The 26,391-nt window shown below is 46.3% G+C and overlaps 1 protein-coding gene across 1 annotated transcript in view; it reads left to right on the top strand.

The window, feature by feature from the left end:
- The window catches only part of Slc9a3 (solute carrier family 9 member A3), a 45,113-nt gene extending 25,370 nt beyond the window's left edge, over positions 1-19,743 (top strand). The window contains exons 2-16 of the mRNA XM_038323869.1: positions 6,320-6,622; positions 8,696-8,856; positions 10,436-10,514; positions 10,993-11,170; positions 12,134-12,354; positions 12,713-12,915; positions 13,417-13,506; positions 13,605-13,675; positions 14,683-14,812; positions 16,882-16,997; positions 17,546-17,675; positions 17,886-18,062; positions 18,241-18,313; positions 18,972-19,079; positions 19,490-19,743. Of these exons, the coding sequence (XP_038179797.1) occupies positions 6,320-6,622; positions 8,696-8,856; positions 10,436-10,514; positions 10,993-11,170; positions 12,134-12,354; positions 12,713-12,915; positions 13,417-13,506; positions 13,605-13,675; positions 14,683-14,812; positions 16,882-16,997; positions 17,546-17,675; positions 17,886-18,062; positions 18,241-18,313; positions 18,972-19,079; positions 19,490-19,743 (2,294 nt within the window). The remainder of the gene's footprint in view (positions 1-6,319; positions 6,623-8,695; positions 8,857-10,435; positions 10,515-10,992; positions 11,171-12,133; positions 12,355-12,712; positions 12,916-13,416; positions 13,507-13,604; positions 13,676-14,682; positions 14,813-16,881; positions 16,998-17,545; positions 17,676-17,885; positions 18,063-18,240; positions 18,314-18,971; positions 19,080-19,489) is intronic.
- Positions 19,744-26,391: the final 6,648 nt, after the last annotated feature.

Raw genomic sequence — 26,391 nt, 5'->3', positions numbered from 1 at the left:
TTTTTGGGTCTGGGTTACCTCACTCAGGATAGTGTTTTCTAATTCCATCCATTTGCATGCAAGATTCAAGATGTCACTTCTTTTTTTTCTGCTCAGTAGTACTCTTATGCGTAAATGTGCCACATTTTCTTTATCCATTCTTCGGTTGAGGGGCATCTAGGTTGTTTCCAGGTTCTGGCTATTACAAATAATGCTGCTATGAACATAGTTGAACATCATTTCCAGCATAGGCTATCATTGGTGTTTTTGATCTTAGTCATTCTGACAGGTATAAGATGGTATCTCAAAGTTGTTTTGATTTACATTTCCCTGATGACTAAGGATGTTGAACATTTCCTTAATTATCTTTTGGCCATTTAAGATTCTTCTGTTGAGAGTTCTCTGATTAGTTCTGTACCCCATTTTTAAATTGGGTTATTTAGAATTTTAATGTCTAATTTCTTGAATTCTTTATATATTTTGGAGATCAGTTCTTTGTCTGATGTGGGGTTGGTGAAGATCTTTTCCCATTCTGTAGCCTGCCTTTTTGTCTTATTGACTGTGTCCTTTTCTTTACAAAAGCTTCTCAGTTTCAGGAGGTTCCATTTATTTATTGTTGCTCTCAGTGTCTGTGCTACTAGGGTTTATTTATGAAGTAGTCTCCTGTGCCCATGCATAGAAGACTACTTCCCACTTTCTCTTCTGTCAGGTTCAGTGTGGTCGGATTTATATTGAGGTCTCTAATCCATTTGGACTTGAGTTTTGTGCATGGTGATAATTATGGATCTATTTTCATTCTTCTACAGGTTAACATCCAGTTATGCCAGCACCATTTGTTGAAGATGCTTTCTTTTTTCCATTGTATAATTTTAGTTTCTTTGTCAAAAATCAGGTGTTTATAAGTGCGTGGATTAATATCTGGGTCTTCTATTTTATTCAATTGATCAACCTCTCTGTTTTTATGCCAATACCAAGTGTTTTCATTACTGTAGCTCTGTAATAGAGCTTGATGTCAGGGATTGTGATGCCTCCGGAAGTTCCTTTATTGTACAGGATTGTTTTGGCCATCCTGGGTTTTTGATTTTCCATATGGTGTTGATTATTGTTCTTCAAGATCTGTGAAGAATTGTGTTGGATTTTTGATGGGCGTTGCATTGACTCTATAGATTGTTTTTGGTAGGATTGCCATTTATACTATATTGAGCCTACCTATCCAAGAGCATGGGAGATCTTTCCATTTTCTAGTATCTTCTTCAATTTCTTTCTTCAAAGACTTAAAGTTGTTGTCAAATATGTCTTCACTTCTTTGGTTAGTGTTACCCCATGATATTTTATGTGATTTGTGGCTGTTGTGAAAGGTGATGTTTCTCTGATTTCCCTCTCAGCTTCTTTATCATTTGTGTATAGGAGGGCTACTGATTTTTTTTTTGAGCTGATCTTGTATTCTGCCACATCACTGAATGTATTTATCAGCTGTAGGAGTTCTCTGGTAGAGTTTTTGGAGTCACTTATGTACACTATCATATCATCTACACATAATGAAAGTTTGGCTTCTTCCTTTCCAATTTGAATCCCCTTGATCTCCTTATGTTGTCTTATTGCTGTACCTAGAACTTCAAGCACTATGTTGAAGAGATATGAAGACAGTAGACAGCCTCATCTTGTTCCTGATTTTAGTGGAATTGCTTTGAGATGATGGATGATTTTTTGATGTGCTCTTGGATTCGGTTTGCCAGTATTTTATTAAGTATTTTTGCATCCATGTTCATGAGTGAGATTGGTCTGTAATCCTCTTTCTTGGTTGAGTCTTTGTGTGGTTTTAGTATCAGGGTAACTTTAGCCTCATAAAAAGAGTTTGGCAATGAACCTCAAAGTGGAACACTTTGAGACGTATAGGTATTAGCTCTTCTTGAAAGTTCTGGTAGAACTCTGCACTAAAGCCATCCAGCCCTGGGCTGTTTTTTGGTTGGAAGGTTTTTGATGACAGCTTCTATTTCCTTGCAGTTTATAGGTCTATTTAAATTGCTCACCTGGTCTTGACTTACTTTTGGTATATAGTATCTACCTAAAAAGTTGTCCATTTCTTTTACATTTTCTAATTTTGTGGAGTACAAGATTTTGTAGTACGACCTAATGATTATCTGAATTTCCTCAGTGTCTGTTGTTATGTCCCCCTTTTCATTCCTGATTTTCTTAAGTTGGATGTTCTCTCTCTCTTCCTTTTGATAGGGGTTTGTCTATTTTGTTGATTTTCTCAAAGAACAAGATTTTTGTTTCATTGATTTGTTGTATTGTTTTCTTTGTTTCTATTTTGTTGATTTCAGCCTCAATTTGAGTATTTCCTGTCTTCTACTCCTCCTGGGTGAGTCTGCTTCTTTTTGTTCTAAAGCTTTCAGGTGTGCTGTTAAGTCTCTAGTATGAGCTTTCTCCATTTTCTTTATGTGGGCACTTAGTGCTATGAAGTTTCCTCTTAGCACTGCTTTCATAGTGTCCCATAGGTTTGGATATGTTGGGCCTTCATTTTCATTAAATTCTAGGAAGTCTTTAATTTTGTTCTTTATTTCTTCCTTGATCCAGGGGTGGTTCAGTAGTTCACTGTTTAATTTCCATGAGTTTGTAGGATTTCTGAGAGTAGTCTTGTTAAATTCTAACTTTAATCCCTGGTGATCCAATAAGACACAGGGGGTTACTCCAATTTTTTTTGTATCTGTGGAGGTTTGCTTTGCTACCAAGTATGTGATCAATTTTAGGGAAGGTTCCATGAGGTGCTGATAAGAAGATATTTTGTTTTGTGTTTGGATGGAATGTTCTATATATGTCTGTTAAGTCCATTTGGTTCATGACTTCTGTTAGTTCTCTTATTTCTTTATTAAGTTTCTGTCTGGTTGACCTCTCCATTGGTGAGAGTGGAATGTTGAAGTCTCCTACTATTAGTGTGTGGGGTTTAATGTGCGATTTAAATTTTAATAATGTTTCTTTTATATATGTGGGTGCTCTTGTATTAGGGGCATAGATGTTCAGGATTGAGACTACATCTTAATGTATTTTTCCTGTTATGAGTATAAAGTGTCCTTCTCCATCTCTTCTGATTGATTTTAGTTTGAAATCTATTTTGTTAGATATTAGAATAGTTACACCTGCTTGTTTCTTAGGTCCATTTGATTGGAAAATCTTTTCCCAACCCTTTACTCTGAGGTAGTGTCTGTCTGAGGTTGAGGTGTGTTTCTTGTATACAGCAGAAGGATGAATCCTGTTTTCATATCCATTCTCTTAGCCTGTGTCTTTTTATAGGTGAATTAAGTCCATTGATATTAAGCGATATTAATGACCAGTGGTTGTTAATTCTGCTTATTTTTTAGTAGTAGTGTTTGTGTGTTTCCCTTCTTTGGGTTATGCTGGTGGGAGGGGTTATTAGTTGCCTATGTTTTTGTGGGTGCAGTTAGCTTCCTTGGGTTTGTGTTTTTCTTCTAGTACTTTCTGTAAGGCTGGGTTTGTGGATACATATTGTTTAAATCTGTTTTTGTCATAAAATATCTTGTTTTCTCCATTGATGGTGATGGAAAGCTTTGCTGGGTATAGTAGTCTTGGCTTGCATCCATGGTCTCTTAGTGTCTGCAACACATCTATCCCGGACCTTCTGGCTTTCATCATTTCCATTAAGAAGTTGGGTGTAATTCTGATATGTCTACTTTTATATGTTACTTGACCTTTTTCCTATGCAGCTCTCAATACTCTTTCTTTATTCTGTATGTTTTGTTTTTGATTATTATATGGCAAGGGGGCTTTTTTTTTGATACAGTCTATTTGGTGTTCTGTAAGCTTCTTGTACCATCATAGGGATATCCTTCTTTAGGTTGAGTAAGTTTTTTTCTATGATTTTGTTGAATATATTTTCTGTGCTTTTCAGCTGGAGTTCTTCTCCTTCTTCTATACCTATTATTCTTAGGTTTGGTCTTTTCATGGTGTCCCAGATTTCCTGGATGTTTTGTGTGAAGAATTTGTTTGATTTAATGTTTTCTTTGACCAATGAGTCTATTTCCTCTATAGTATCTTCATCACCAGAGATTCATTCTTCTATTGCTTGTATTCTGTTAGTTATACTTGTCTCTGTAGTTCCTGTTCATTTACCCAGATTTGTTATTTCCAGAATTCCCTCGGTTTGTCTTTTTTTATTTTTTCCCTCACTTTTTTTATTAAAACTTTCCATCTCCTCCCCTCCTCCTCCCCCTTCTGTCCCCTCCCTTCCACCCATACCCCCACTCCCTCCCTCTTCAGGCCAAAGAGCCATCAGGGTTCCCTTCACTATGTCAAGTCTAAGGTCCTCCCAACTCCCCCCAGGTCCAGGAAGGTGATCAACCAAACTGAGAAGGCTCCCACAGAGCCCGTCCATGCTGTAGAGTCCAAGCCCATCGCCATCGTCCTTGGTTTCTCAGTCATTCTCCACCGCCAGCCTTTCTTTATTACTTTGAACTGCCTGTTTGATTGCTTTTTCTTGGGTTTCTTTGAGGGATTTATTAATTTCTTCCAATTTTTTGTTTGTCTTTTCCTCCATTTCTTTAAGGGAGTTTTTCATTTCCTCTTTAAAGGTCTTCATCATTTTCAAAAAGTTATGTTTAAAGTTGTTTTCTTCTGGTCCTCTGGGTTAGGATGATCAAGTCTTCCTGTTGTGTGACTACTGGGTCTGTCTTTGTGTTTTGGTCCAATCCTTGCAGTGGCTGTCTGAGTGTTTGGGAGGTTTTCTTGATCTGCTCTGTACTGTCAATGTCTGTCTCAGAAAGCCTCTGAGGTCTCCATAAGCCTGCTCTCTTGCTCTTCTCTCCTGGTTCGCTCTCTTGGTGCTCTCTTTTGGTCCCCTCAGTATTGTAGCAAGCCCTCAGCTCTTAGACAGGGTGTGGCTAGTAGCTTGGAGGGTCCAGTGGATTGGTTTGGGTTTTGGGGGCATCTACCTGCAGGAAATTCCCTGCTGGCTGGATAGAAAAGCCGAGGAGTTGTGGGAGGGCCTGGGGTTTGGTCCCAGAGAGTGGGGTGTCCCACCACATGGCAGTTCACTTACCTCTGAAGTCCCCTCAGTATTCCACATTTTTTTTTTAGATTTCAGAGACATCATCAACATAACAGCCTCAGTAAATGAATTTGATTGTATAAAACGTTGTTTAAGCCAAAGGAGGAAGCCCTGTCTGTCATCATTCCAATTGTGTTCAAATCAGGCTTAGCATAGGAATTATGGATCACCTTTCTTTTGAGTCCAAATCAGACACAAGATCCATCACCAAATGTCTGTGCTTCTTCACAGGGCAGAGCTGAGCACCTGTCAAGCTCTAGCAGGGCTGATGATGGCTGAAGAGTCTGAGGGGCCTGAGGGGTTGGAAATGGGTGGTCTTTCTTCCTGGGTTTCTGGAAACAGTTGCTATAGGAGCTACTACTCCTAAATGGCCGTGACCCCAAATGGGTCATGGGGGACATGAGGAGCTTGGGTTTCCTAAAGGTGACCGCAGTGAAACAGGTTTAACCTCTGGAACATTCAGATCAAATTGGGGCGAGGACACCTACCTGGGAAGCAAGGGATGTCCATCTGCCCAACTTAGGTCAATCCCTCTCAATTGCTATGTAGCCTATACCTGCGAAGTCTGTCATGGGGTGGGAGTTTCTGTCATCTGGTGAACATACTTTTTCACCTTCATGTGAACATGGAGATTCCACAAGGTAGACACTGGCTTGGTTTGACCGAGCTCTATCCAGCTCTTGGTCTTGGCTCTGTCTATGTGTGCCAGCCGTGGATGGGAACAATTAATCTCCACAATTATCACCATCAGCCGTGGGTGGGAACAACTCATCTCCAAAAGGACCCGCTTATCGCCATCAGATGTGGGTGGCTAGGGGGATGGAAGAGCTTTACATTACCCCAGGCACCTAGGAAGAGGTCCATCTAGTGCAGTGGTTCTCAGCCTTCCTAATGCTGTGACCCTTTAATACAGTTCCTCATGTTGTGATGGCCCCAACCAAAAGTTATCGTTGTTGCTATTTCATAACTATAATTGTGCTACTGCTGTGAACTGCAGTGTAAATATCTGTGCTTTCCAATGGTTTGGGTGGTTGTGGCCCACAGACTGAGAACCTCTGATAGCGAGTCCTACAGGAAGGGTCTTCAAAACCCCAGGTAGAAACTAGTTGACTTCCCAATTTTCAAACTTGCAAGAAACCAGTGACTACCTCAATCTCATGGATGCCTTGCCCCCCCAATTCCTCCCATTCCTCTGGGGGACCTTGTCTCCAGTTCTACTCTTCATCATTGTGGTCCCTTACAGGATCTGATATCCCTGGCTCTCTCTCCTTCCCACAGTCTTTCACCTGTCCCACAAGGTCACCAGTATCGTCCCCGAGAGTGCTCTGCTCATCGTTCTGGGCCTGGTGCTGGGCGGCATCGTCTGGGCAGCTGACCACATTGCGTCCTTCACACTCACACCCACGGTCTTCTTCTTCTACCTGCTGCCTCCCATTGTATTGGATGCTGGATATTTCATGCCCAATCGACTCTTCTTTGGTAACCTGGGCACCATTCTGCTATATGCTGTTATTGGCACTATATGGAATGCAGCCACCACTGGATTGTCCCTCTATGGTGTTTACCTCAGTGGCATAATGGGTAAGTCTATATATTGCCCTCTGGGTGAGTCCAAGTCACTCTGTTGAGCCAAGGTAAGGGTCCAGATCACAGTTGTAAAAGGGTTGGGGCTAAGAATGATGGGCAGTATCTCTGGGGACTACCTGAGTAAATAGCCTGGTATTTGAAAGAAGGTTCCATCTATAATATGCTTCTTTGGGACATCTGCAAACTGAGGCTGTTTTGTTACGTTCAGCACAGATTTGTGACCACACGGAGCCGCAGGATGGGTAGGTGTGTATAGGCAGCTGTTCTTGCTTCTGTCGTAGTTGGCAGTGTGATGTGAACCAGCTGTTCACCCCCCACTGAAGAAGATGAAAAAGATGGACAGCTCCTAGCCTCATGAGTGAATTACAGAGTTGAGCACCCCAAAGTCTTGAGTGATTTGTGCTGTTTCTGCTCAAATCTGCTAGTGATTACTTCACTTAGCCTTGGTTACCTCCCAGGAACACTCCACCCTCTATGCTGAATCTTCGTCCAGTTGAGAGACAGCAGGTGATGCTTGAGCAGGTGTGAGTAGGTGTTCACAGGAGGACTCAGAGTCAGGACTTTCCCTTTGGCACATTCAGTGAGTGAATGAGGCCCTTGAAATCCTAGAGACCAAGGAGAAGCAGAGACCAGTAAACCCAGGAACTATCAATTGCTTGGGATCTTATCTTTTTAGGGAGTTCCCTTGAATTCCTGCATCACTAGAGACCCCAATGGTAAGGACCTGCCTGGCTTATAAAACTATAGGCATCCTGCTCTGGAGGGAGTACTACTGGTCACACTGGTGACACCATAAGGTGATGGGACACATCTAAGATCCTGGAGAGATGTCTTGGGATATGGAGCAGGGACTTCTGGAATCTTAATACCCATAACCCTTCAAGGGTCATGCTGGCCCTCACCCGACAGTCTTGTCAGCCATAAGATCCCAGCATTTGATGCTCCCGCAGCTGTTTTTAGGGTGCATAGAGAAGCCTCTAACAGACTGACTTAGGGCGTAAGCACAGGCCTTTAAATAGTTGAGCCTTGACAAATACATTACATCAGAAATTGCATGGTCACCAAAATCTAGAGCATTTTACTCTCCCGGGACATCCAGCCCCATCTTTCTAGCAGGCCATATCCATGAAGAATTGTTATACCACAGTGTCTTTTAATAACTAGCATTGTTGCACATCACTGCCTACAGACTCCCCCATGATAGACAAATGATGTTGGCCTCTGTTCCACCTTTGGGAACTAGTGGGTCAAGGCTGACCAAGAAAGATCATGCTGATCCCATGAGCTTCCTTTCCTCTGTGACTTTGGCTGATGGTATACCCAGATTTGCCTAGGCAGTGGTCAGTCTCTGTAGTCCACAGCTCAAGGCTGGGGCTCACTCATCCTTAGTGAAAGTCAATTTAGGCTAGCTGTCTTGCAGCTTATCAGTTCCAGGCACAAGGCAAATATGGGTGCACTGTCCAGGTGGGAGGGCCAGTCCTGATTTAGTGAACTGTACATCTACTGGGATCCAGCTTGTTTTTGGAATGTACTCTGTTTCTGTCAAGATTCTAGAACAAGAGTCTGGCCCTGCTAGGGTAGCCTTGAAACTAGTTTGCTCTGGAAAGCTGGGCAGGGCATATATGATGTAGCAGTCAAGTGTGTAGTCCATTTCTAAATAGAAACTACAGAAGGCTCTGCTCCTTGTTAGAAGCAGCAGAATTTAGTAGTCATAGACATATGGGATTCAAGTCACTACAGAGGGCACTCTGTCCTGTGCCCTCTACTATTTCCTAGGGCACACTCAATACCTGAGGCACTTACTTCGCAAGGTTCATCCCTTGGTCCTGGGATGGCAAGTTCTTCCCCAGCTCAAAAAAGAAAGTGAAGCCCTAACATGGGTACTGTGTAGCCTTACACATTCTTGGGATGTCTGGCTGCAAGCTCCAGTCTCAGATTCTCTTTGTCACTGGGTAGCCCTGGGAAGAGTTGTGTCTACCCTTTATTCCTGATGCCTCTGATCTCCTAGGGACCTGGTAGAGTGATCCAGGTGGCTAGCCCTTGTACCATGGTCCACATCTGTTGCAGGTGACCTGAAGATTGGACTCCTGGATTTCCTGCTTTTTGGTAGCCTCATTGCTGCTGTGGACCCTGTGGCTGTGCTGGCTGTGTTTGAGGAAGTCCACGTCAATGAAGTTCTTTTCATCATTGTTTTTGGAGAGTCACTGCTGAATGATGCAGTGACTGTGGTGAGTGATGATGGGGTCCCCGAGGAAGCTACAAAACATTTCACTTGCTTGGAAGTTCTAGGATACCTTGACAAGTGGGCAGTACCAATATGCCTCAGATAGATAAGCTAGAAAGAGGGATACTATTTACACATGGTCTTTGTTTACAGCCATGTTTGCAACCTAGGATGTCTAACACCCTTCAGGGTGTGTCCTTCATCTGTCCCTGCTCACTGGTGCAGCAGCCTTGGGGTATGAATTGGAGGGACAGGCTCTGACCTTCTTCTGATTCCCTAACTCAGCTTCATCTAGTTTATCTCTTTCACAATCTTAGGCCCACCCATTCCATGCCTTTGGTGGTAATTCTGCCCTGTTGAAATTCCTATATTTACATCCCCCAGAGGACTGTAACTTTGTTCCCACACTTGCTACTACACACTAGTTCCTGAGAAATGGACAAACAAACAACAAAGTCTTACAGGAATTGCATTCATCTGCTGGGCTCACCAATAACAAAATACCACAGAATCTGGGGCTTACACAGTGAGGATTTATTGTTTTAATGCTCAAGACTGGAGGCTGAGAACCAAGCATGGCAGTTGGCTCTGGAGGTCTGTTTCCCTGGCCTGCAGATGCCATCTTCTCCTGTCCTCACATGGTCAACTTCTGTGTGTGTCTGTGTCCTGCACTCTTCTTATACACCAAGATCTACTCTGTTGCTCTCATTTAACCTTAGCTGCTTCTTTGAAGACTTCCTATCAAACAGCTGCATTCTGAGGTATTGTGGTCAGGACACAACATTAAGTGGAAGAAACACATTCAGCTCCTTCAGTGAGTCAAGGATCCCATGATAGCATCTGAGGTTTCTTAGACCCACGCAGTGGAGGAAGCATAAGGTCTCCACAAGGATGAGGTTGTGTTCACCCTGGCAACAAGAAGCAGGTTCATGAAACATAAACATTTCTCTTGTTTCAGTGCAGCGCTATGGAAGTTTCCAAACCTGTCCCCAGATGGACTACAGGTCTGTGGGAGGGGGTGAGGGGTTAACTGGTAAGAATGGGCCCGAACACTTAGCTGATACCTGAGGAAGTGTGTCTGGTTTCTTCTGCCTTCTGAAATTGCCTATGGTACCTAAGAAATTTCCCATGTCTTAGGCTCTCTTGAAGGGTGCACTGTAACAGATTTCTGTATGTGCAGGAGGCTCTAATGGCCCATTTGAGACCTAGTCTGAAACTCAGAAAATAGCTTTCAGTCTTCCTGAGCCACAGTGGCCCCGAGCCTCCTGTGAACTAAGGGTTACCTCATGGTTCGTGCTCTTTCAGTGTTCCTTGAATATGTCTGCAAGAGCACAGAATAAGAGTCAGAGAGTGGGCCTATCTCCTTGGATCTGGGACACCCCCTCGCCTGCACATCCTACTTGCTGGTTCCTCTGATCTTTTCCTGTTGACCATTGTCACTTTGTGCTGGCTTTAATAGTGTTTTTAGTTGTTTCAGGTGTTAACTCTGGGGCCCAAATCCAAAAAAGAGGGGGCACTAAACAGGAAGGGATCAGTGTGGATGCAGGCCTGACTAGATGTGTTCCTGTCTTCTGTACCCTTAGGTCTTGTACAATGTTTTTGAGTCTTTTGTGACGCTGGGTGGTGACAAGGTGACTGGCGTGGAATGTGTGAAAGGCATAGGTATGTATCGGGAGGGTTCCTGCCTGGCCTGTTTTACACATAGTGGGCAAAGAATACAGAGGCTCATCTCCTCTTTAGAACAGAATCCCTGGGGCTTCTGCTATCCCGGCGTCTCCTTACCAGCCTGGGTTCCTTTCCCAGAACACCACACACCACACACCTGGGGTGTGTCCTAAGCAAGGACAGATAGACAGTGTATAAGGACACAGGGTTCAGATCTTGCCACTGACCCAAGGCTGTAGAGATGTCAAGGCAACGCTCCCTACCATGGGGTCCTGTCTCCCGTGTACATGGTCTCTGTCCTCTGCCTCCTGCCCTAAAATTGAAGACTACAGAGAGCAAAGTTGCCTCATTTACTAAACTTTCAGCATTGCTGTGAGCAGTTATCAGGAGCCCTCCATGAGGAATGACTGGCCAACCTGGTCAGTTTCACTCACAGTACCAACCACAAAGGACAATTCATTCCTTTTTCTCACAGTGTCCTTCTTCGTGGTGAGCCTAGGGGGGACTCTGGTGGGTGTTATCTTCGCCTTCCTGCTGTCCTTGGTGACTCGCTTCACCAAGCATGTGCGTATCATCGAGCCTGGCTTCGTCTTTGTCATTTCCTACCTGTCCTATCTGACCTCCGAGATGCTGTCCTTGTCAGCCATCCTGGCGTAAGTCCCCCTCAAGGAATAACCTTCTGCTGTCGGCTGGGTTGGGTAGGTGGCTTTCTAGCTGGTATATTCCAGAGATCCCCTGCACTCAAACATCCTGGCAGAAGGTGCCACTGTGAACAAAGGGGATATTGGGCTCTTTGCCATCATCCTGGTGAAGGGGCTATGGGAGTGAGTCTGGTCCCTGCCTACTGTCTCTTCTTTGGAGCATGAATTTCAAGCCCACTGTGTAGCTTCCACCTCCATGGCTTTCATAGTTGGGTAGAAATTTATTGTCAGGGGCAAAGAAGTCAATCTAATTTTTGTTTTTTGAGACAGGGTTTCTTTGTGTAGGCTTGGCTGTCCTGGTACTAGCTTTATCGACCAGTCTGGCCTTAAACTCGCAGAGATCTGCCTGCCTCTGCCTTCCAAGTGCTAGGATTAAAGGCGTGTGACACCACTGCTTGGCTCTATTTTTTTTAAATAAGAAGTTGATAAATCCTCAGAATTGCCCTTGACTAGACACATGCCTACTGAGAGGGCAGGGTAGGTGTGTGGGGTGGCTTGTGATTCAAGAATGGTCTGACCAGAAACCCTATTAGAGTCTCTGTTGTCATGTAGCCTCACACTTAGGCAGGAGCTTCGTGACACCAAAGTAGGCCCCAAGCTTCTCCAAAGGCTAGTATGATCTGGTTACCAGTCAGCTACCAACAGGCCCACAGACTTGAAGGCTGTTTCTTCATTGAAACCCCACATCTAGCCTTAGAGTATGGGAGCAGCTGGGCAGACCCAGATCAGGGCATTGATCCTTAGGAAGAGCAGTGTGCACACAACACAGGACTGTCCACTTTAGATTACATCTGCAGAGGCTGTAATGCCAACAAAGGAAGTAGGGACAGCAAGAGCTGGGCCTGGAGACAACTGGTCTGAGGCATCAGCCTGCCTGAATAGAGGCAGGGAAACCTCACACTGTCCCTTCTCCAGCATCACCTTTTGTGGAATCTGCTGCCAGAAGTACGTGAAGGCCAATATCTCAGAGCAGTCGGCCACCACTGTGCGCTACACCATGAAGATGCTGGCCAGTGGAGCAGAGACCATTATCTTCATGTTCCTGGGCATCTCAGCTGTGGACCCACTCATTTGGACATGGAACACGGCTTTTGTGCTGCTGACACTGGTCTTCATTTCTGTATACCGAGCCATTGGTGAGTGTTAAGGGCACTCATGGTAGTAGTGTCTAGGCTCCTTTAGTATAGAGTACAGATTTGAAAGCCCCACGGCTGCTCAGTAATAAATCCAACCATTGATCTCTATAAAAGCCAGTATTTCTCAAGGTGAAGCATGGGGACCAATGAGGCACCAAGGGACAGGATCAAGGAACTGGAAATAGACGCTGTGGTGAGAGAGCAGCACGGTTGCCTCTTCCTACAGAGGCCCTCGCCAGTAGTGCCCTGGGGGGATAGACCCACTGCCCAGCCTTCACAGTCAGCCAAGGGACAGAGGGAGCCGTGAGGTGAGGCCTTGGGGAAAGCAGCCACGGAGCTGAGTGACCTCTCGCGACAGGCGTTGTTCTGCAGACCTGGATCCTGAACCGTTACCGCATGGTGCAGCTAGAGACCATTGACCAGGTGGTCATGTCCTATGGTGGCCTGCGTGGGGCAGTGGCCTATGCCTTGGTGGTGCTTCTGGATGAGACAAAAGTCAAGGAGAAAAAGCTGTTTGTCAGCACCACTCTCATTGTGGTCTTCTTCACAGTCATCTTTCAGGTGCGACTCCGAGTACCCAGGGCACTGCCTCAGGGGGTCCAAACCTACCTAAGAGCAACTGTAGGCAGATTGTTTCCAGATTTTACACTTTAATTGGTTTTTGTAATTTTAGTAATTAGGAGCATTTTGTAGGTTTTCATGTGGCCCCACAGGGGACATAGCATAATTTGTCCTAAAAGTGTTACTTCCTGGGCAGGACTTAGGAGAACAGACCTAGTTACTTCTTGACTGCTGACTGGTCACACCATAACTGTCACCTACTACACCTTTGCATCTGGCTGGTCAAAGTGACAGCTGGAGGTTCTGAGGTCTATATGGACATCCACAGCACAGGGGCTTCGGGGCATCCTTTTATAGGGCAGTGCCAATGGGTTCATGGGTCCCTGGATTGCGTACAGTGGGAGAAGAGATTGAATGTCTGTCTGGCTTGTGCTTAGAGGGCCCTGAGGGTAGGGTGGTGTGGGGATCCTGCCTGGCTTCATTACCGAGGTTGTCTTTCAGGGCCTGACCATTAAGCCCCTGGTGCAGTGGCTGAAGGTGAAGAGGAGTGAGCAGCACGAGCCGAAGCTCAATGAGAAGCTACACGGCCGGGTAAGGAGAGGGTGGCAGTGTGCAGCCTGGGGAGGTGCAGTCCGGAGGTAGGCTGAGGGTGAGGATGGATGGCCAATGGAGTTTCTTTCCTCTGAAAGGCTTTTGACCACATCCTCTCAGCCATTGAGGACATCTCAGGACAAATTGGACACAATTATCTCAGAGATAAGTAAGTAGCTTAAGCTGTAACATTCCTTCTTCTACCAGTGACCACTCGAACCTGCAGACAGGGTCACTAAAACACTGGAAGCCATGTCAGTTGTCCTACCAGAATTTAAGACCCACAAGACACAATTTCTGGAGGACCTCTCCATTCAAAAGAGCCAGAGACAAACTGAGTTGTAGGCTGGTCCTGAAGTATATATGTTGGGGACAAGAACGAAGAGAGGACAACCCACGAACATCTTGTCAGGTGAAGGGCTTAAATGTGAACTAGACTCCTGGGTTCGAGCAGGTAAAAAACAAAGTTAATATTAACTGAGAGAACAGAGCAACCACCAATCCAGGGACCTGAATCTTACTCCTGATGATCGTCCCAGTCATAGAGACACCCTTTAACTGACCAGTTAATGATAAACTTAAATAATGTAGGAATTAAAAACCAGGAAAACAAATAAATCACTTCCTTATTTCATTAATAGAGGAAAGGTGTGTTCATCTATATCTAAAATTATCTTGTTCGTGAAACAGAAATCATTTATATTCTACAACATAAAGTGGTACTTGGAAGTATATGATGAAAGCATTTAATTCACACTCCTTAATACCTGTTTTGAGATAATTGCCTATAGTCCATGTGAGGCTGCAGAGCTAACTTGAGTATTGCACCCTAGACAGTGATGTATCAAGAACTGGAACTATGACTACTGGTGTCTTAATTTTAGTCCTGTCCCCACATAGCTGGGAGGTCAGGTGGTCACTTGAAAATGGCATATGGTTCCACTGCCAGCCACTGTCAGTGGGAGAAAGCAAAGGGTGAGACCAGAGGTGGCCAACCTTTCACTTAAAAAATCACTTTCAGGTTGTTACAATAAATAAAAACCAGGAGAAAAAAAAAAGACTGATCCTATAATGTTCCTAGCTCTGGCAGACATTTACCTGTTCTGACCTCACTCTTGTTCCTGTAAAGCAGGCAGCCCCAGGCTCCCAGTGCTGATGTGATATTTTGTCCCCTAGATGGTCCAATTTTGATAGGAAGTTCCTCAGCAAAGTCCTCATGAGAAGATCGGCTCAAAAATCTCGAGATCGGATTCTGAATGTTTTCCATGAGCTGAATTTGAAGGATGCCATTAGCTACGTGGCTGAGGTACCTGAATATCCTATGTGTCCCTTTGCTAAAGTTGAGGGCTAAAGTAAGACAATACATGTGGTCTAGGGCATGGGCAGAGGGCAGTGGTGAGTGACCCTTGCGCTCTATGCCTGGATGGCTCACTGCAAAAGCTCATGTGAGGCCTGGAGTTGTACTCTGGGAATAGGGCATATCAGAGTTCCCTGTCACTCAGGAATCAGAGGCACTGGCACAGTGACTGTCTAGGTACTGTGGTTTTGGTAGAATTGAGCATGCTAACCATGGTAGAGGAGTCTGAATGCCTGTATTTTCCCTGAAGAGAAGGGAAAAGGTTGAAAAATAGAGAATATGGGCCCAGGTCTTCTACCTATTCACACATATATGTTGTACTCAGCAACAAGTTGGTAGATACGTCCTACTGGCTGACAACCTTAAGGAGCAAGCAGCCTTACATGAGCATACATAAATGCATACACATGGCTTATACATGCACACCCAGATATACAGGAATGCTCACATATACATGCACGAACATATACATACCCAGGTACATGTGCCCTATTACATACATGTTTACTTATGAACACATGTGTATACATATATATATATAAAACACAGACACACACGTACACATTCATATGAACTGCTCCAATGACACACATGTGACTATCTTGTGGCTAGTGCATTCTTGACCCACCCATCCCTATCTGGGCCCCTTAGCATCCTTTATGTATAGACATAGGTCCAACCAGGCACCCTATGACCTCATGGCTGTTGCCACTCAAGTAATATTGTGGTGTTCAATCTGAGATGCCTCCTCTCTCAGGCAGAACTTACAAGGAATTTCAACCTTTTATGACACTGGGTGCCCCCGGCACCACGTCATGGATGGAGGATAAGAATAAAAGTGTGGGGTGAGGTCTCAGCATTCACTCGTCTCTGTCTCTGTCCCTGAGAGGCTCTTTAGCCTGAGTTCACCCTGGTCAGGACCCTAAGCCTCACTCCTGTTCCCTACTGCACCAGCCAGACTGTCTTGAGCTTTGTGACATCTTTCTCATCATGTTGGGAGAGATGGCTCCAAGTCCTGCATGGTTGGTTTGTCTATATCATCCCTTCCCCACCCCTTGATTCTAGTCTCCCACCCTTGACCAGGAACCCTACCACCATTTCAGCTCTGTCTCTGCCCTAAGGGTCACCTGACTTCTTTACTGATATCCCCTTGAGACGGGGAGTGCCTGGTATCAATGATGAAATGGAAGAGACCATTGCCCACACCTGAGGAGGATGAGTTACAAAAAAAAAATACAAACAACAATGGGTTTCGAATAGAACAACCAAAAAGCCCCAGCCCGTATCAGTGATACGCCAAGTACCTTAGAGTAGGCTGTCCACGCCAAATTCCAAGGATAGCCACACAATCCCACCCTCTTTGAAGGGCTCCCAAGAGAGAACCTCACAAACCCTAAAATACAATGATGTGTTCACATGATTAAGAGAGGAGCACACCTGATAGGCCATCACCCTTCTAACCCTGGCACAAGCTGTCCCCCAGGGATCTACCTCAGGCCATAGTTTACTGTTGTCTGTGCTCCTCAGAAGCCTCTCACTTTGCTTGTTCAGCCCCTAGCTAGGAAACCACTTCTCTCTCCTCCAGTAATTCTGCTTGCTGCCAGCTCTGTTCTGTGTTGGTTTTGATCTGCATACAAACTAAGGCCTGTGGGTTGGTGGCTGTGGTGGGGACAAAAACTGTCTCTCGCCAATCTTCAAGTGGGGGTAGTATGTCCTAGACTTGCCAGTGTTCTTTAAGAGATTCTGTTCCTACCTACTATTCTGTCTGCTCAACTCTTAGCTCTGCTCCTCTCAAGTGATGCTTTGGTGGCCTCTACAAGGATATAATCCCAGCTCCTACTCTGTATCTTGGCCCCTGCTGAGCTGTGAGGATGGACAGGGTCCACCTCTGGGCTCCATCTCTACCTCCCAGAGCTGACAGGCTCTTGAGCTTGTTCTCAGGATCTTTTGACTTCTATGTGGCAGGCGATGCCTAAGGGGCATCCCTGAGTACTAAGGAGTCTATGTCCTCCTTATAGGGAGAGCGCCGTGGGTCCCTGGCCTTCATCCGCTCCCCGAGTATGGACAATATGGTCAACGTGGACTTCAGCACACCGCGCCCATCTACTGTGGAGGCGTCTGTCTCCTATCTCTTGTATGTGACCAATTCAAAAACATCTCTGGGAAAGGGTACTCTTTAAAAGCACCTCTCTCCTGACTCTTAAGCCTACTAGCTCCTTCTTCAGGTCCTAAGGCAACTGAGTCAGGAGAGTGTGAGTGGGCCAGGGTAAGAGAAGGGTACAGAAAGATGCCTGCATCCCCATCTGTGGGAGCACACCTTTACACAGCAGTCAGTGGGACTGTGTGGTGTACTTATATTGGGATGAGGGCAGGAAGGGATAGCAGCAGATGCCTGACCCGGTCCAGCATTGCATACCCTCTGACTGTGGGCAGCTGATGGCCAGTTGTTATGATGGTGGCTGTTCTAGCTTTTCAGTGCTTAGGAGAGACTGTGGACCTCAGCACTCATAGTTGGGCTGTGGAGGGGGACTGGTGGCAGGGGAGTTCATTCAACCTTATACAGAAGTGTAGACGGCATCCTGGGAGACCATCTGAGCAGTATGGGAAGGGACTTTCAGGTATCTAGGCAGGGCAGGAGACCTCTGTGTAGCTATCCTCCTGGCTCAATGTTGGACCATGCAGGAGGGAGAATGTCAGCGCTGTATGCCTGGATATGCAGTCCTTGGAGCAGAGGCGGAGGAGCATCCGTGACACTGAGGACATGGTCACTCACCATACACTGCAGCAGTACCTGTACAAGCCTCGACAGGAGGTGGGTACTAGGGGATGAGACACCTAGAGCCCCCAATCCCCCAGAGTAAGCCTTTGTCATCCCTTCACATGCTGGGTCTGGTGGAACCTAACCACACACCTACAGGAATGTCTGCCTTGTTCTCAGACAAGGGGTCTTCATGGCTGAGCTGGAGGCTTTGTGACCCACCTGGGCCATAAAGGCCCAACTGACTGTCCCCTGCTCCCACAGTACAAGCATCTCTATAGCCGGCATAAGCTAACACCCAACGAGGATGAAAAACAGGACAAGGAAATCTTTCACAGAACCATGAAGAAGCGCATGGAGTCCTTTAAGTCAGCTAAGCTAGGCATCAACCAGAACAAGAAGGCAGCCAAGCTGTACAAGAGGGAGCGTGCACAGAAGCGGGTGAGGAAAGGTGGGGTCAGTGGTTGTTGGGTGGGCTTCTAAATACTGGGAAGGATCAGGGAACCCTGTGGTTCTGCTGCCAGGCAGAGGCCCTTGGGGTCTCGGACAGAAGATGAAATGTCAGCAAGTTGGGGAACTGGGTGTTTGTACATTTGTAAGAGCTCATGCTTGTCCACAGAGGAATAGCAGCATTCCTAATGGGAAGCTGCCTACGGAGAACCTGGCACACAACTTCATCATCAAGGAGAAAGGTACAACCTGCTTCTGTGCATGTGCTTGATTCAGAAGGGACTCCTGCCCCTACTGGTGGCTGTACCCAGGGATTCTGACCCTGGGCCTCCATGCATTCCTTGTTTTGGGGGGTGGTGCCACTAGACCATTAGTGCTCTTCTCTGCCCCTCCTGTTGCTGTACTCCTCCTATGGGATGGAGAGACAGCTTAGTGGTTAAGAGTGGTTGCTGCTCTTCCAGAGGACCCAAGTTCAGTTCCTAGCACCCACATAAGGCAGTTTAAGCAACCTGTGACTCCGACTCCAGGGAATCTAATGCCTTCTTCTGGCCACCATGGGCACTGAACACACACACACACACACACACACACACACACACACACACACACCTTCTTTAAAAGATAGTGGACTTTCTCCATTCTTTTCATCGTAGGCCTTGAGGTTCCAGCCCCTCCTGTCCAACAGACCTTCCCAAAGACCAAGTGTGGTTGGGGTCACAAAAGGGAGCACCATAGGAATGGCTCAGGTCTTCACACAGCTGACCCCAGCCAGTTGGACACTGGGCTGGTTAGGTTCTGTGGAAAAGTGTGTGTGGGAGGGGATGTGGTGGTGGGGATTATCACCAGTCATAAAGAACTCGAGCCATCCTAACCCAAAATATTTTTCCCTCTGCTATCTAGATTTAGAACTTTCAGAGCCTGAGGAGACCACCAACTATGAAGAGACCACTGGGGGCATTGAGTTTCTGGCCAATGTCACCAAGGATGTAACCTCTGAATCTGGGGCAGGTGAGATAGGAGAGGCTGGCGGAAGAGATGTCCCTGCTGCCCCAAGTGAGCCATTGAAGGGGGAACCAAAGGCTGGGGGGGGGGGAGACACTTACTATAGGTTTTGGAAGTGTCACCTCCTCCACTTAGATTTCGCCCCAGAGCAGACAGTAAGTATATCTGGAAAAATGGGCCAGGTCTGAGAGAGGAGAGATGTTGCCATCTTGTCTGGGTTGTATGGGGTCTCAAAGGTAGAGGAAAGGTGTGGGAATCAGGGTTAAGTGTCTAGGTCTGACCAGCCAGGCTACCCTGAAGGTGGTAGCCACAAGAAGAGTTGACATAGTCACAGTATAGAGCCCATCCCCTCAGCCTCCTTCTGCCCCCAGGGGCGGGAAACTTCTTAGAGGTTGACCAGCTGCCCTTTCTCTTAGGAATTGATAATCCCGTGTTCTCCCCTGACGAGGACCTGGACCCAAGCATCCTATCCAGGGTGCCGCCCTGGCTGTCCCCTGGGGAGACCGTGGTGCCCTCTCAGAGGGCCCGTTTCCAGATTCCCAACTCTCCCAGCAACTTCCGTCGTCTGACGCCATTCCGCCTCAGCAACAAATCAGTGGATTCCTTCCTGTTGGCCGATGGCCCCGAGGACCAGCTCCATCCCGCTTTCCCTGAGTCCACACACATGTAACTGGCTTCTTCCTCTAACACCTGCTTTCTTCCCAGCTTTGCTTTCCGGAATCTATCCTGGACCCGCACTTTTTCAGACTTTCCAGCAGCTTTCTTCACGCTGTGGACCTTGTCTTGGTCATCTGTCCAGCTGTATATTTCTTAGGACAACTTCCATTTGAGTCTGCTTCTCTAGCTAATGTGTAGTAGACAGAAACATTTGAGGCCTGGCATGGTGGTCTACGTCTATAACCCCAACATTTACAAGAGACAGGTAGGAGGACTGAGGGTTTGAGGTCAGCCTGGGCAACACAGAAGTATCCTGTGGTCAGGTCTCATGTTCATTTCAGATGAAAGTGAACGTGCTTTTTTTTTGGTTTTGTTTCTGGTCTGGTGGACATTTGTCCGTCTAGTGGGAAATGAAACACACAATTGTAGAAACTGGAAATTCTGGTCAGCATTCCTGGCAAGGCCTGACATCACTACACACACACACACACACACACACACACACACACACACACACACACACGACTCTTTCCTAAGAGAATACAGTTTTGAAATGATGTATCAGGGTCAGGAAATCTGCATGGCCCTGGTGCTCTTCCACCTGCTCCTTGCTTCTGTCTCTGGCCTTATCCCCCTTCCCCAATCCTTTTTGAGACAGGGTTTCCTTGTGTAGCCCTGGCTCTCCTAGGACTAGCTTTGTAGACCAGGCAGTCCTGGAACTCAGAAATATGCCTGCCTCTGCCTCCCAGGTGCTGGGATTAAAGGCCTGACTTTTCCCCTCATTCTCAAACCCTACTGATCTGAAGCAGAGCCTTGTCCTCTTGGAAGCTTGTGACAGGTTTCTGGGGTAGAGGAGTAGTATCTAGGGGTGGGTATGACACCGATGTTCCTATAGAGGGGGCAGCTATCAAGGGCAGAGTTTGCAAGTGTCAGAAGATATCTGGAGTGATCCAGATCTGCTGGCTGCGTGGTGCACAAGTGCACAGCTGCCTAGAAACTCCCTGCAACTCTGCAGTAGTGTACAGCAGAAAATGCCCTCACATTTGGTGTGGAAGGTTAGGGGTCCCTCCTTGCACTTGAGCAGGTACCTAGTTTGGGGCAAGCCACAGAGGAACAGCAAAATCAGGGGGAAGGGAATCCTGGGCTGAGTACAGGTTTCTGTCGGTCACTGTTCCTCTGGACTGAGAGCCACTCACACCCTGTCTTCCCGCAGGTGACACAGGCTCTGACACACCGCTTACCGGAAGCTTGTATCCGCATTGGCCATCCGCAGCTGCCCAGCAGCCCTTGCTCCCTTCACGGCTCGCTAGCCCACGTGCCCCGAGCCCAGTCCCACCTGAGCGCGTCTCGCCCGGTACTTTCGCCTCCGGTGAACCCGGGCCGGAGCCAGAGCACCGGGCCCTGCCCAGTGCGCACGCTCGGTCTGCGGCTGCGCGCCGCGTACACAGCCGGCGCTCCTTCCAGAGGCCTCGCCCTCGCCGCCGCCCAGCTCTCCTCAAGCTCGCCTCTCTTCCGGGCTCTACTGAACTGCCTCCACACGCTCTGGAGCAAGAAGAGACGCCTTTGTGATCGCTGCCTGGCCGGCGGCCAGCTCCGAGAATCTCCTTCAGTGGCCCCTCCCCAACCAGCTAGGGTTTCTTAGGGTCCACTGCTCTCTAGTCTGGCCCTAGGAAGAATCTCTTCATCCTCCGGGCATTCCCAGGATATACACTGCCTCGGCCGTTTTCTTGCCCTGGTTCAGTCCTTACTGCTCCGAGGTGCTGCGCCCCCAGTCCCCCCACACACCCACACACCAAGAGAGCACTTGTTAGTATTTGCCACTCTTACTCAAAGAAGACCTCTTACCACTCTCTAGTACAAAGGTCTTACAAATTAATATTTGTGGAAGTTGCACCCAAGCTCAGACTCATCCTAAATGGGCAGCAGGTTCCTGTGCACTTCCAGGGATGCATACCTCTGAGGCCCTTTAGACCCCCTTCCAAGATCTCCAGACTGTTCAACCACCTTGTAGGATCAACTGAAGAAATATTTGTTCCAATTTTGGCTCCTCTAGCTCAAGGGACTTCCCCTGTTGGGTCCCTCCCATCCTGGGCCTTGCCTACACACACAAGGTGTCTTGCCTGAGCTAACCCTAAGGTGGGAATACTGCAGATGGCCAGGCTGTTTGGGCTGCAGACTAGAGGGGGTCCACAGGAAATCTCTGGCTTCATCTACTGAGGGCAGGGAGACCTGGGGACATAGAAGGGCTCTGCATCACCTAGAAGGGGGGCATACAGGAGCCCACTGTCTAGGCATTTCTCCTTTGCCTCTAGGACCTCAGGGCCCCAGTCTTAGAGCACTGTTCCTCTGGAGTGCTAAGAGGGTGGGCCCTCATCCCTCGTCACCTTTCCTCAGAAGTTCAGTCTCCAGCCCACTGGAAATTTGGCCTGCACCACAGGATCTCACTTGAAGGAGGCTGAGATGAGGCTAAAGGTGAATTCAGGGACCTCCTGGAGACTTCTGAAACAAACCACTCAGCTCTCTGCTCAGGAAACTTAAGTACTGTGTCTCAGGAACAAGGCTGACAGTTGCATTCACAGGAGCCCCAAGAAGTCGAATCTGGACAGGAAGAGTGAACAATTTCCTATTCACAAATTAAGTTGAGAGAAATCAATGAATACAAAGTAAATTCGCACAACATACTGCATTCTGCTTCAGGGTATCATTCCCCAAATGAACCCGTCTGTCGGTACACTGTTGACTGGCTAGCTCAGACACAGCCATCAGATACTCACAATCTGGTTTTCACAGCCTTCTCTCTTGAAGCATTTTGACCACTTCTGAATGAAGCCCAGCCACTCTAAAGTGAATGCTGTGGCCAGCAATTCCACCAGATGCTCTGGAGCTGCCACTACCTCCTAGGTAGGCTGTGCCTGGCTACTGTACCAGAGGTGTTCCCAGAGGCACCTGTCAATCCCTGCTTTGCAGACAAGTTTCTCATGCCTGCCTGTGCCAGGACATTGCCTTAACCCACCACCTGATTTGTTGGACATGAAGTCTAATTCCCACTGCAGAATTAGAAGCCAAGTCTGACTAGACAGTGCCTCAGGGGCTGTCACCTTGCAACAGATGTCCAGATACCAAAGCTAGCAACCAGGTGATAAATCTTTTTACACTCTGTCCCTGTTTTAGCTGACAGGCTACGTTCTTTGAGTTTGTGAACCACACCTGGGCATAGCCACATGGAACCAGAATTTTCACAGGAAAGCCTCATTCGCAAAAACCCATTTCCTGTGCTTAGATGACACGGTAGCTGTTTCATAGTTGAGGACACCCCCTCCCCGCCTTGTCAATGTTGTACAATAGAATGTAAAAGCCTATGAATGTATTTCCTTAGGAAAACTGTTTTAAAAGGGTTTTTTTTTATTAGGAGAGAATATTTATTTAATACTGAACTTTGACCTACTTTGTGGTACTACAAAGTCCACATCTGTATTTTCTTTAAAATAATTTTATTACAGTGTTCAATATACTATGTGTTACTGATCTTTTTGTGAAAGAAAATTTAAAGATTTCATCAAAACTAGAAATATATTTTGAGAGGATAAACTGTGTATTAATGTTGTGAACATAATCATAGTTGAACTTTGTTTAATTCTGATCACAGAATAATGTGCCTTAAAATGCCCTTCCGATGCATTGGGCAGCATCTGTACAGGGAACAACATCAAAACTGTAGTGACTGCTTATCTAAGTCTATTAAAAAATATTTCAAGGCATTTTGGGTGCAAACTTTGTTTATAAATGAAAAATCATATCCAAGATAATTTAGGAACAGTCTGTTATGCATTAAAATTCAAATCAACAGATGGGTTTTGGAGGTCATCCTATTAGGGGTGGGAAGCTGTTGGATACATTTATGGAAAGCCTCCAATTTAGCATCTCTCAGATATAAAATAGACCAGAGACTTCCTGTGGCCAAATGGGCAGTGGATGATAGAAACATGGCTAAGAAGTTGGTTGAGGTGCTAGAGACACCAAAGTGGGTGAGTGGGAAGGAATGGTGAGAAAGGGCAACAAATCTGGTGGGTTGAGACCAGACAGTACAAGGCAGAGATGTGTGGTGGAGTCTGTTAAACATCAAGTCTATAGTTCTACAACACATCTTTATTTTAGTTTAAAAACATTATTTAAAAAATTGCATACAGAATCCCCAGATATTGGCTATATACAAGAGGAGCCTTAACTGTTAAGTAATATATGATATACTGGTTAAACTAGCAAAGAGCACAGATTGGTAACTCATAAAGTCTGTTTCATGCTGTAGACATCTGAAGGCCAGGGGTCAGGAAAGTCTCGAGTACTCACACTCTTCTCATGCGACTTCATTAAAGCCGGGATGTACATCACACTTGTAATGATTCTACTTTCAACCCAAGTCTGATTCAAGGTTCGAAGGTTAAGACCTTAATTTTTCTTTTTAGGGGTCAAAATTCATTCCATTGAAGTATGAAAGGAAGTGAGCCAAGGTAGCTCTGCTTGTTCAGCTTTCCCTGCACTCTAGTTTAAAGGCTGCTGAGGGGGCCCTTTCCTTCTCTAGAGGAAGTGCACCCAGCAAGTGCATCGACAGATGTGAGGGAAGGAGGACGGCTGGTAGCTGCTTCTCCATGTCACTGGTGACCCATTATGACCTGGGGCATCTACTCATTCTGGATAAATAAAAGAGAATTAAATAAATGTGGTGGTTTGAATAAGAATGGGCTACATAGGCTCACATATTTGACTTGTTAGTCACCAGGGAGTACAACTACTTGAAAGGATTAGGTGTGGCGCTGTTGGAGGAAGCGTCTCATGGAGTGGGGGTGGACTTTGTCAAGCCCAGAGTCTCTCTTTCTCTCTGACTACAGATCAGGATATAGCTTCAGCTACTGAGAGCACCGGACTGCACACTGCTATGACAATGGGCCAAACCTCTGAAACTGTAAGCAAGCCCCCATTTAAATGGTTTGCAAGAGTTGCCTTGATTGTGGTGTCTCTTCACAGCAAAAGATAGCCAACAATCAAAGGACTTTGCTAATTTGGGAGATATCCTTTCACAGGGTAACAGCTCATTGAGGATGAAACTAATACTTGGTGAATGTTCTCTCTCAAAACACTTCCCCGTCTGGCAGACGGCAGCCCTACATTTTGTTCAGGAAGCAGACATTATAAACGTTCGTATATGTAGCCACAATCCACTCACTGGAACAGCCTACCCAATCCTGTACATAGCTGTCCTCTAAAAAGGTCCTACCTCCCCGATATCATGACAGACACTGTCTACCCACTGGGACATAGTGTGCTACCACCCCTTGACTTCTAGCCTGTCTCCGTGATCCTAACTAATATCCACTGCTCAAGAACATGATTTCCTCTGTTCTCTGTTGACCTCCAGGGCCAGAGAGACAAATGGGCTTAACCATATAGGCATTCCATGGTCATCTTAATGCCAACCAGACATCCAGCAGCAGCAGCCTGCAGTGAGAAATCTGTCACTACAAGGGTCATTGCTATTGATCAATACTTCTCAGTGCACATTTGATGAGCACTCCCCAGTTGTCATTCACATTGAACAGATGGTTGAGCAGGCCCTGGATCAACACATACCAGCCAGACGCTCTAGGAAATTCATGTCTCTCCTGAATTCCAGAGGAATTTTTACTTAGTTCCACATAGAAAAAAGGTTACTTGTCAATTTTTGATACCTTGTAAGAATGAAATAAAAGCAGAATATTAACACTACCATCAAGAGTAGAAAGAAAATATAGTATTAGGTGACCGTGTGGTATAAGGCTCAGCAGACAGGCCCTACCAGGCTTCCCACCATTGTTTAATTTAAGAAAAAGGAGGCGAGCAAACCATCTATGTAAATGGAGAGCTGCGGACAAGGGAACCCAGGTGCTATCTCTCCCGCGGGTAACAAGTAAGCAGACCTTCTGTGGACCATGTCCACAAGACATGGGGCCCATTATTTATTCTGAATATAATCTTATTAATTAGCTTAAAGTTAATGTGCGAATAATGCCACCACTGGGGCCAACGCTGGCCGGCTAAAGTAGGGAGAGAAGTTAGGGACTCTGGATCACAAATAAGCATGCAATGTAGATCCTTTTTGTTGTTGTTTGTTTATTTTTTGTTTTTCGAGACAGGGTTTCTCTGTAGCTTTGGAACATGACATAAAACTAGTTCTTGTAGCCAGGCTGGCCTTGAACTCATAGAGATCCTCCTACCTCTGCCTCCCAAGTGCTGGGATTAAAGGCATGCACCACCACTGCCAGGCTATCCTAACACATATTTTAAATACTCGTTTTCACATATACTTTGACCCAAAATTTTTACTTACGACAATTCTTATCCTCTTTGTATAACTGACCCAGATTGTACTCAGCCCATATGAGGTTGTGCTCACCTGGGTGGGGCTCACTGGTTCAGCAGGTGAGGTTTTTGTTTTGTTTTTCCCCTGCCAAGAGGACTGAGCAGCTGGTCTAGGGACAGCCAGAAAAGGCCAAGGTAGACCTTGGTCCCAGAGACTGCTCAGGACTATCTGCAGGGCATCTGAGATCGGATGGCCTGTAGCTTCTGGACATGGCAGTATCACAACCAGTCAGAACAACGAAGAATGAGAAGCTCTCTTGCTTCCCTG

Source organism: Arvicola amphibius, chromosome 3 (genome assembly GCF_903992535.2).
Source record: "Arvicola amphibius chromosome 3, mArvAmp1.2, whole genome shotgun sequence".
Classification (NCBI taxonomy): Eukaryota; Metazoa; Chordata; class Mammalia; order Rodentia; family Cricetidae; genus Arvicola; species Arvicola amphibius.
Note: the sequence above shows the minus strand (reverse complement) of the source record. Positions and strands in the feature narration are given on the sequence as shown.